The 11,673-nt window shown below is 44.1% G+C and overlaps 1 protein-coding gene across 1 annotated transcript in view; it reads right to left on the reverse strand.

Annotated features, from left to right (window-relative positions):
- Positions 1–365: 365 nt before the first annotated feature.
- PTPN14 (protein tyrosine phosphatase, non-receptor type 14) overlaps positions 366–11,673 on the reverse strand; it is a 144,700-nt gene continuing 133,392 nt past the window's right edge. Inside the window, exons 17-18 of the mRNA XM_006890554.1 lie at positions 7,147–7,310; positions 366–659 (exon numbers count right to left, since the gene is read on the reverse strand). Coding sequence (XP_006890616.1) covers positions 531–659; positions 7,147–7,310 — 293 coding nt within the window. The 3' untranslated portion in view covers positions 366–530. The remainder of the gene's footprint in view (positions 660–7,146; positions 7,311–11,673) is intronic.

The raw sequence follows: 11,673 nt of genomic DNA on the forward strand, positions 1-11,673 counted from the left end.
AGGAAATGAACTGTCCATCAGAGATCAGGACCCAGGAAATACAAGCACATAGAGTGTCTTCCCTCACCAGAAGGGCCTTGACCTTTTTCTTAAAAAGTTAGGATCAATTCATTTTCTTGCCATCTTTGATTTGGACATGAGAAATTAAGCAGATGGATTTCAGGTTGGTTACAAGCCTGGCTGCAACCTCACCAGAGACGTGCTCCCATATGCCTCAGTCCCCCAGTTGCCCCACCGGGCACTCTTCCTGCTGACGAGTTACAATGCAGATCAGTCGCCATGTGGTTCAAATGAAAAAAGTACTACATCTTAACAACTCCATTACAATGATTTCACAAACGTCATCCCAAAGGGGAAAAATAAATTATCTCATATAAAATAATACATGATGTCGATGAAGACTCTTGGCTCCCCATCTTGGGAGGGCCCGGGGCCTGCCTGCTGCCGGCTGGGGAGCAGATGTCGTCTGGAAGGGCCTCCCCATCAGCAAGATGAGCGGGCTCCCTCTCCCAGGAGCTGGGCTGTGGGGATTAAATGAGTCTGGAGTTCTGCAGGAACTGGATGAGGACCTGGTAGACAAATTTGTACTGAGCGATGGTCTGGATCATGAACATCCTCTGCTCCCTGAGGAGCCTCAGCATCATGGGCACTTCCACCTTCTGCAAGAAAGAGACAAAGCACGAGACCGTGAGAGGGAGACCTCTTCTCAAGCAGTCACTCCTCCCTTGTCCCGTTCGCGTCCACTCACTGCCCGTGTCCAGATGCAAGATAAAAGTGGAGGACTCTGTCAGCTAGGTTGGATCAGACAATCTCCAGAATTTGTGTGGGTGTGTCAAGGGGTTATTTGCCTAAATGACACTTCAGACACTACCAGTATCATAATGTACAATCTAAAGCTGTCTGATAATGGAGTAATTCATGTTTAAGGAACATTACTCTGTGCTGAGCATGAAAGTGATTAAGGATTAAAAAAATTAAGGCTGACAACAGATATGGTATTATTCCACTTAAAGGGCATAGCTAGACCAGGTAAATGTACAGAGACACAAGTTTATTAGTTGCCAAGGAGGGATGGTCAGTTATTTAATAACTGGGGTGACGACAACTTTTGGAAGTAGATACGATCATGATTATTCAATGTGATGAAAATAATTAATGTTACTACATTTTATACTTAAAAATAACTAAAATGGCAAATTTCCTGTATCAGACATTGTGATAGGGCACAGGATAGGGCAAGGTTCAAACCAATTGTTCCTAGGGCCGTCATGAGCTGTAGTCAACATGATGGAACCTACCAACAACATGTTTGTGTGTGTGTGTGTGTACACATATTGGTATAGGTAGATAGCTGGTGTGTGTTGTGCATGGATGTGTGCGTGTGTGTGTGCACGCACGCGCATGTGTGTATGTATGTATGTATGTATGTATGTATGTATGTATGTATGTATACAGGAGTTCTGGTAGATATACATACACACCTATATAGAGTTGAGTTGTGGTGCTGGAGAGGAGTCCTAAACATACCATGGACCATCAAAAAACAAATAGGGCTGTCCTGTAGAGGGTGAAACCAAGTCTCTCCTTGGAGGCTAGGATTTTGAAGCTCTTTCTCACACCTGGGGCACATGTCCAGGAGGGAACCAGTCCTTCGAGAAGGACATCATGCTTGGAAGGGTGGAGGAACAGCACAGGAAAGGAAGACCCCAGATGAGATGGGTTGATACAGTGACTGGAGCAATGGGGGTGTTGGAGTCAGTGAGACTGGCTCAGGACAGGGCAGCTTTCAGAGCTGTTGTATGTAGGTTCACTATGAGTTGCAGGTGACCAGGCGGCACGTAACAACAATAACAACATAAATAGTTGAGATATATGTTTATATGGGTTTATGTATGTTTGTATTTGTATATACATACATGTTGTTGTTGTTATGTGCCGTTGAGTCGTTTGCAACTCATAGCGACCCTATGCACAACAGCCCTAAACCCTGCTCTATCCTGTGCCAATTGCATGGCCTCTGACACACCTATCCAGATTACCCCAGTCACTGAATCAATCCACCTCATAGAGGGTCTTCCCCTCCTGTGCTGTCCCTCCACCCTCCCAAGCATGATGTCCCTCTCCAAGGACCTGTCTCTCCTTACAACATGTCCAAAGTATGTCAGATGAAGCCTCAGAATCCTTGCCTCCAAGAAGTAGCCCAGTTTAACCCTCTCCAGGATGAATCTGTTTGTTTTCTTGGCAGTCCATGGTACATTCAATACTCTTCTCCAACACCACAGCTCAAAGGCATCAATTCTCCTTCTGTCCTCCCTAGTCATTGTCCAACTCTCTGATGTCTGAGCCAGAGTCTGCTCTCTTAACTCCTTGTGGCCTTTGCCTACCTGCCCAGAGCCAGTGATGGTATCTATGTGAATAACTGAGATATTTTTATATATATATATATATGTATGTGTATGTATGTGTATGTATATGTATATATATGAATGTATGTATGTATACATATATAATTGAGCCAGACTCTGGCTCAGACTTCTTGAGCTACACCCCAGTTCTGTCACTTCCTAGCTCTTGGAAAACTAACCACTTCAGCTACCTGGTGCCTCAGTGGCTCATCTCTAAGACGAGGACAATAACAAGGCTGATCTCATAGCGTTACCACAAAGGCTACTTGAGGCAATACTCGTAAGGCTCTTAGAACAGCACCGGCACAGAGTAAGCACTAGGTACAGGTAAGCTTTTGTTATGATAATATTATCATAAAATATTATTGCAAAATCATTTTCACCATCACCTCTGCCATCATCCCATCACAAGAGATGGTAACACTCAGCCAAAAAAAGAGTGTATTATCTGATCCTAGGCAGCTTAGGGACAAGGGGGGGTGGAGAAGACTACTCTTGTTTTTCAGTGAAAAGGTTCCAATTGCCTTTAAGTTTCACTTGCAAAAGTTCTGCTGTCAACTGACAGCAGTTGAATAAGGAAGGTGACACTTATTCAAACTTGCTTAGAGGCACCTTCTCCTCTCAGTGGTTGTGCTGCCAACCCAAAGAAAACTTGGTTCAAATCCATAAGCTGCTCTGTAGGAGAAAACTAGCCGACTTCCTCCTGTGTGATTATACTGCCTCAGAAAACCTGGTGGAGGGTCAGCTATGAGGTCATTCCAACTCGATGGTACACAACAGCAACAACTCTGTGGAGAAGAGAAATCATTCTGCAAAGCAGCAAGATGAACACATTTGCTTTCTGACTCATGAGAACTTGTCCAGAGTGTTCTGGTGACTTTAGTGGTAAGGAATTGAGCTGTCAACCCAAGAGGCATAAAGTCCACATCCACTGGCTGCTCTGCAAGACAAAGACAGGCAATCTCCTCCACGTGATTTAATGCCTCTGAAAACCCACTAGAGGGTCGGCGCTGCATCAGTTCAGACTCGGGGGTACACAGCCAACAACCACCTAGGACTAAGAATTAATGTTGGTTCCTTGGAACCAACAGAAACCATTGTAAACTATAAACCTATTGCTTCAAAGGGTGTTGGGGGAAGCCATTCTAACGAGGAGGACAGTGCTGGGGGCAGTAGACTAGTCGGAGGCCTAAGAGACCAGGCTAGGAGGGTGCTTCACTCCTGTCCCACCTCACAGCTGCCTGTCCTTCTCCTGACTATCTTGGATTTATTCCGTTTGTGTTCAACTTTTCTGTGTTAACAATCAAACATGGAAGGGCAAAGCCCAGAAAGGCCATGCTGGCAACAAAACAAAAACTGTAAGAGTTACAAGCTAAAATATAAAGGATAAAAAAAATAAATAAATCTAGAAATCATGAGATCAAGGCAGGAAAGTTTGGACTGGAGAAGAACAGGACACACATTTTATACTTCCTTGTTGAAATCGATGTTTCATAAAAAGAACTAAACTAAGTTAAAACTGTCCTATTCTTCTGATATAAGGGCTTGAAAATCTCACTAGTTAGGTCTGAAACAGGATTACAATTAAATTTCCCCACCCCTACCCCCTGGACCATGTACCAACAGCTAGTGTGGGATAAGGGACAGACAAGGCTTATTTGTACTAAGGAAAGGGAAGCGAAAACTATGAATCATCTTGCTATCTTTGAATATCAATGGGAATAGGCATTCTTTCAAGATCAACCAAGTTCCAGCAAAGAATGGTCTGGCATGCAACTGGGCACTGAGGAAATCCGCTGTGTGGGGACACCAACGAGAACGTGGTCACCCTGATCTCACACCATGTCCCTGGCCGGCCACCCTGGCTGCAACCCCCCCCCACCACCACCACCACTGTGCTGGCTCTGATATGCGCTGTTGTGTTCCACTAGGCCAATAACATCTGGCGATCAATGAGCCCTCATGTCATCGCATCATGGAGACTCAGCATTTGATGGGTCTCCAAAGATCTCCGAACAGAACAACCTTTCATGTCTGACAAGACAGACTGAATAGCATCTCAAGTTAAAAGGAGGAAAGGGGGAGTGGAGAACGAGGTTGCAGGGAATGGAGAAAAGAAGGCAGCTGTGGAGATGAGGAAGAAGGGCTGTCTTGGTGGAGAGGTGGTGATAAGACTCGTCTTGCTCCCTAGGGATGTGCTGGTGCTGTGTGAGTTCATACAGGATACAAGTTGCATGTGCTTCATCAGATTCACCGCACTAGAGGCTTTCTGGCAACCTCTGTGTAGTACAAACCGTTAAGCACTTAGCCATTAAACAAAAGGCTGGCAGTTCCGTTTCACCCACAGACACCTCAGAAGCAAGGCCTGGTGATCTACTTCTGAAAGATCACAGGCACTGAAAATCCTATGGAGCACAGCTCTACTCTAACATGGGCTCAGCGTGAGTCAGAGCTGATAGATACACTGGCAGCTGGTGTGGTTAGAGACCTTTTTAGCAGTGACAAGGCACAGGGATACAAACCCTCCCTAAGGACATCCTGTGTGAGACAAATGATGGAGACACCTGGGAATTGATGAAGTTCTTGCTATGCTTCTCACCTGAGTTCACAGCTGGTATTCTACTCATCGACAGGATTTTTTTTTTTAACTGACTGCTGTTCGGAACCATTATTTTTTTGGTTCCTAAGAGTAGTCAGTCAGCTTGGAAGGAGGAGTGGCATCCACTTCCATAATAGCTTGCCTCCAGAAACTCTGTGAACCTGGAGAGAGGATGAAAGGCACCCAAGCATCGAGGACTCTCCTTCATAGAGTCGCTATGAGTTGCCTGCGACTCGACAGCACTTAACAACAACAACAGCAGCAGCAGTAGTCAGTCAGTTTAAAAAAAAAAATTCTACGACTCGATGGCACTTAATAACAACTGTTAGGAAAATCTCTCTGGTGTTTTTTCAAGAGACACACACACACACACACACACACACACACACACACACACATTCACAGGTACAGACTGGAAGCTTCCAAAATTAACATTTGGCGGGATGTTTAAAGTCCTTTGAACACAGTGAAATTCAGTACTTTCTGTTTTCCTGGAAGTTTCAATATAACAAGTATTGTGATGCAATTATGTAATCTGAATTTCAGACAATAACGTGCACACATTGTTGCTATTATCTGCCTCTGAGTCAGAACCAGACCATGGCTGACCTTCAGAGGTTGCAAATTCTGTAGGAGGAGACTGTCCATCTTTAACCCACAAAGCAGCTGGTGGATTTGAACTGCATGCCTTTGGGTTGGGAGCACAACTCCTTCCTAGCCCACCAGAGCGCCCTTAGAAGCTACAAAGCCTCCACCAAAATGTCCTCTGATTTGCCAAACTGTACAATCTGAAAATCGAACAGAAGCTAAGTGATGCCTGATATATGGAGGCAGAGTGAGGAGTGGAAATAATTCTGGACCAATAGACAGACGTCACTGCTTAAGAATCACATGACTCTAGACAAGACACTCTATTCTGGGTCCTCGGTTTCCACATCCATAAACCATGTGGAGTGATGTGCTTAGCTCCAGTGCATGGCAACTACAAGAGTGGAATAAAATGAAATGAAATGGGGGCGTGGGGTCTAGAGTCCCTCAGAAAAGTACCAGTAACCAACTGCCATAATCAACTTCAACTCATGGCAGACCCCTCTGAGTCACAGGAAAACCCCTAAGGTTTTCAATGCCTGCAGTAAAGATACTCAGCCCTTTCTTTCAAAGTGTCCCTAGGTGAACTTGGCCCTCCAACACTTTAGTTAGCTGTTAAATCAGCATCACCCGATGAATAAAAGAACAGCACTAAAACCCACCAAAGCCATTGCCATCAAGTCAATTGTGACTCAGGCTAGGCCTCCAAAGAGAGGGTTTGTGGGGCTGTAAGTCCATACAGGTGGAGACAGCTCATCTTTCTTCTTCGAAGTGGATAGATTAAAAATGCTGACCCTTCATGCAGCTGTGCAACATGCAACACGCTACGTCTCCACAAATCCTTAAAGCTTGCACAGTCTTGTGTAAATAAAACATAGTCGAATAGTCCATTAGCTTTTGACTACTACTAGTCATATCTGCAATGTACCTTTTGATGCTACAGCAGGAAAGGAGTGCCAGACACCTTGTGGGGGCAAGCTGAACAGCAGACTAGTTCCCTCAGTAGAAGAGCTGGGCTCCAGCCTATGTAAAGACGAGTGATGTTTGCAAACTCACCCCTCTACCCCTGCTATATGCCACACCAGGGCCAGGGCTAGGGTGCAGCCAGTGATTTGTTGTAGCTCAAAGCTTTACTATAAAGAACAAAAGCTGGTTTCAAAGTGCACACACTTATTCCAACAAATTTAGATCAAAAACGCATCCTAGAAATGAAACTAAACTACATAGGGCCAACCAACCCACCTGAGAAAATCACTCATGATAAAACTTAAGCCTTTGCTGGCCACCACAGAGTTCTGGAACTAGCTACTGACTGAGATGGGATTTTCCAAGTGCTTTCTACCTCACACTCTCATTTCTTCTCCTTTCTCTCTGAGTGTGGGCATAGAACAGCAGGAGGCAGAGAGATAAGCAGCTGTAAATGTCAGACCAGAAAGTCTGGGCCATGAAGAGGATGTGAATCACTGGGAATGAAAGGGCATATGCAATGGCTGGCCGACTGTGCCCACTCGTCCCAGTGGTGGGCCATGCAGAGAGAGGCCCAGGACAACTTACTTCATTATGCTCCAGACAGTAGATCATCAACTCTGAGAGGATGACCACGCCCGTCCTGCCCACCCCAGCACTGCAGTGGACGACGATGGGAGGGTGCCGGCTCTTGGTGCCTTCCAGCATGCTGTTGGTATGGCGACGGACTGACTGGATCTCTTCCAAGTAGGCTGCAAAACAAAATGCAGATCTTGTCACCAAAGTCCTCTAGGGCATTACATAAAAGTGAAGGGGAAGAAAATGGATTTGGAGTCCTTTTTTTTTTTTCATTAAGTGACAATAATTTACAGTTCTTACAAGACACTAATTATTTGGCTGGTGCCCACTGTCTAGTTCGGAATCCAGAAAGGACCAGCTGGGAGTCAATTAGTTCACGGGAGAATTTGTTCTTTAAATTAAATAGTTCTTTTTTTAAAAAATTAAATTCTGTGTTCCCCTCTGCAAATCCCCAAGTCCCCCAAGCAGATGATTTTAGACATTACTCACAGAGATTTCCACTATTAGCAGACTGGGATCAGAACAGCACTAAGTCCCCTTGAAACGCCCGCCTGCCAGAGCCAATTTCTGGTGGGAAGAGAGCATTCCATCTGCCCCTTTCCTCGCCTGTCCTGAATGCATGAATGTCAACTGGAGCCTGACTGCATGGATAGGTTTTAAAATAGACTTTAGAGGGCCTGCTCTCCTGCAGGGACCACATGTGGGATCCTGGGGATTTACAGTGAGTTGTTCAGGATGAGCCCCATCTAAAGGCAGCATGTGTGTATCAGGGTGGATGGCATGCCCTCCCCTTCTTCATTCCTTCCAACATCTGCCAGGCTCAGCAGAGATACAGAAGGGTTGACTTAATACTCCAACTGGGCACAAAAGAAAAATCAGAGCACCATCGGCTTCAATGATCATGGGGTAGAAAAAGAAAAAGAATAAACCCGTGTAATCCATAGATTGGTCAAACACTGGAAAAAGGAGGTTATTAGTTTGGATTCTGTAGTTTCTCAGAGAAGAAAGGAGTTTGCAGGACCTTGAAATTCTCAGGATCTTGAGGGAGGCAGTGGATGGATGCTCTCTTCCCACTAGAAATTGTCTCTGGAAGGCAGGTGTTTCAAAGGGACATAGTCCTAGACTGAGCTGGTCTCAAGGCAGCTGTGCTAAGAAAACTACAAGGATAAGCTCTCACTGTTGAAAGGTATGTTTGAACCATTACAGCAACATAGAAGGATCTGTGCACATGTAACTAAGTAGGAATCAATACTTTCCATTATAATGTTATCTAATTATACACTATGGAATGCATTCACCAAAATAAAAGTGATAGAAACTGAGATCAAACACAGTAAATTAAGAAGGGAGGCAAATGACCTCAGATGAACAGACATAGCAGTGCCAACTGCACACCAACACTGGCTCCATATTTCTGGGCTCAAAATCCTCTTAGTAATTCTCCTATAGGGGGAAATAGGCATTGGGGATCAAGAACTATAGTTATGTAAATAGCATGCATGTTATGAGGGGTTTACAAACTTTGCAGTTGCTTTTGTGTTAGTTTCCTAGGTATGCTATATGCATTATAAAAGTGTGAACATTATTTATGTGGGCTATTATAAGAGGCGTTGAGTATTCTCTGTTCTACTAAATTTAAGAAGGAAAATAAAGAGGATGTTAGGCCATATAGTCACCAGCAGCCAGGAAATTAAAAAAAAAAACACCAAAAAACAAACCCAACCAAACAAAACAAAACAAAACACCAAATTGCACTGAGAAAATCTGCTGTTAAAAGCCTCTCCAGTGAACTGGAGAGCAATGGCGTTAGTCTAGAGACAAAGGTGCGCCTGATCCAGGCCATGGTATTTGCAATTATTTGCGATGCACTAGAGTGCTGGACAATGACTAAGCACAATAGAAGAATCACTGCCTTTGAGTTGTGGTGCTGGGGAAGGGTATTGAAAATATCATGGACCACGAAGAGAACAAACAGGTGTGTCTTGGAAAGGGTGAAACCAGGCTATTCTTTGTTATTGTTATGTCCTGTCAAGTCACCTGTGACTCCTAGCAACCCTATGTACAACAGCTCTAAAGCCTACCTTGTCCTGAGCCAATCTGACTTACTCCAACACACCTACCCCATTTCCCTAGTCACTGTATCAATCCATCACATCCAGGGTCTTCCTCTCTTGTGCTGTCCCTCCACCCTCCTGAGCAATATGTCTTTCTCCAGGGATTAGTCCCTCTTGGCCATATGGTCAAAGTATGTAAGATGGAGCTTCAAAATCCTAGCCTCCAAAAAGGAACTTGGTTTCACTTTCTCCAAGACAAACCTGTTTCCTTGGTGGTTCATGGTATGTTTAAGACTCCTCTCCAGAACCACAACTCAAAGGCATCAATTCTTCTTCCATTATCCTTAGTCCAGCTCTCTGATACATAGAAAGTAACTGCAAAGACCATGGCCTGGATCAGGTGCATCTTAGTCTCTAGACTGACATCATTGCTTCTCAGTACTCTGGAAAGGTCCCTGATAGCAGATTTACCTAATGCAATTCATCTTTGGATTTCCTGACTGCTGATGCCAGCAGTGTTGATTGTAGAGCTGGGCAAACTGTAACTGTTAACAACCTTAATCTCCTCTCCATCCATTATAGGGCTTCGAGAATGTTGCCAGGAGGGGCAAGTCCTTGGAGAGGGACATCATGCTTGGAAGGGTAGAGGGCCAGCACAAAAGAGGAAGATGCTGGATGAGATGAACTGACACAGTAACTGTGGTAAGGGAGGTAGGTGTGTCAGAGCCAATGAAATTGGCTCAAGATAGAGCAGGGTCTGAGCTGTTGTACAGAGGGTCACTATGAGTCACAGGTGACTCGATGGTACACAACAACAGCAACAACAATAGGCCATGCCACCTTCAGATAGGGCTTCAGCAAAAGGCTGAGTGGATTCTAATAGCTACTTCTTGTTAATAGCATGAATATAATTTCATAAAAGGCACAACTTAATGAGAGTTTCTGGAGGGTTTTTCACCCAGGTAATCTCATTTACACACAAGCAAATGTCTTTATTAAGATTTCAAGTGCACAGGAGAAACAGAGAACAAACACTTCTGCAGTCCTATTGGCTTCTCTTAGGCAATCGACTTCTAAAAACCAACCACTGACAACCCAAGAGATCAGCCCCCGGTGTGGGAACAGCTGAGTCCCAGGAAGTGCCTGTCCCGCGCAGCACAGTGTCCCCAGTGTCAGCAACTGACCTGATGGCAGCTAACAACAAATTAGTTGAGACTAAAGGATTGGACTATACTTTTAACCACCTTATAAACATTAAAATCTTTACTCAAAGCTGCCAGCTAACCATCCAACAAATCTTATTTTTCCTATTATTTTTCCCCATTTGAAAAAGAATCTTAATCAATTAGTTTAAAAAAAATCACAAAGGAAGAAAATTAACACTGTTATGTGGAAAGAAATTCTACAAAAATCATTGTTTTCTTTATTAAAATGTAAGCTATCAATCACTGGCCGTTTGAGCTCAGGAAAATCACCAAAATTCTATAATTTGTTGTGGTGGTGGTTGTGTATCACTGGGTCAGAACCAGCCTACAGCTGCCCCTCCAGCTGGTTTTCAGTCTATAAACTGCATGGAAGGACATGGTCTATCTTGCTCCCATGGAGCGGCTGGTGGATTCGAACTTTGTACCTTTGCATTGGCAGCTCAATTCCTTACCACTAAGCTCTCAGAGTTCCCTGCAGAGCTTGCCCTAAATTCTGTGTTTCCTATCATCACTACCACACACTACTCCTCATCTCCAACTACCATTATCATGGTAATAGAAATGAAATCTTTCTAAGAATGCATCAGAAGTTTTCTGTTGGAATTGATAAGTAGCTCCTTGAAACTTTTCTTTCTCTCCTCCTTCCACTCCTTTCTATACCCTCCCACAATCCCATTCTAAATAAATATGAAAATCATCTGAGACCTCCACCTGATAATGGACCCATGAAGATCACCTGGTTTGTTGCTGCTGGAAAGCCAAGTTCACAGCCGCTATATATCTGTAGAGATGTCAAAGGCATCTTCTTACTTTCCTCCCTTTTCAATCTTTTTAGTTGCAAAATGGAGATAACATTAACTTTTCCAATTCAACATGTGTATAATCTGTCAACACCAATTATATCAACCATGTTGTGAAACCCTTACCAATAAGCATTACCCTGGGCTTCCTTCTTTATTGGACAAGTAAGGAATTAAGTTTTGCCACAAATGTGGGACGTTCAAGGAATTACATTCTCCATGGGGATGTGTGCAACTGGTCAATGTGTTTGCCTGTTAATCCAAAAGTTGATGGTTTGAACTCAACTAGAGATGGCTTGAAAGGCCTGGAATTTTTACTTGTCCCAATGGTTGTTGTTGTTGTTGTTATGTGCCGTCGAGTCGCTTATGACTCATAGCGACGCTATGTACAACAGCCCTAAACCCTGCTCTATCCCGTGCAAATCGCATTGCCTCTGATACACCCATCCCGATTACCCCAGTCACTGAATCAATCCA

The sequence above is a fragment of the Elephantulus edwardii genome, unplaced genomic scaffold (genome assembly GCF_000299155.1).
Source record: "Elephantulus edwardii isolate Elephantulus edwardi_28Jun2011 unplaced genomic scaffold, EleEdw1.0 scaffold00090, whole genome shotgun sequence".
Classification (NCBI taxonomy): Eukaryota; Metazoa; Chordata; class Mammalia; order Macroscelidea; family Macroscelididae; genus Elephantulus; species Elephantulus edwardii.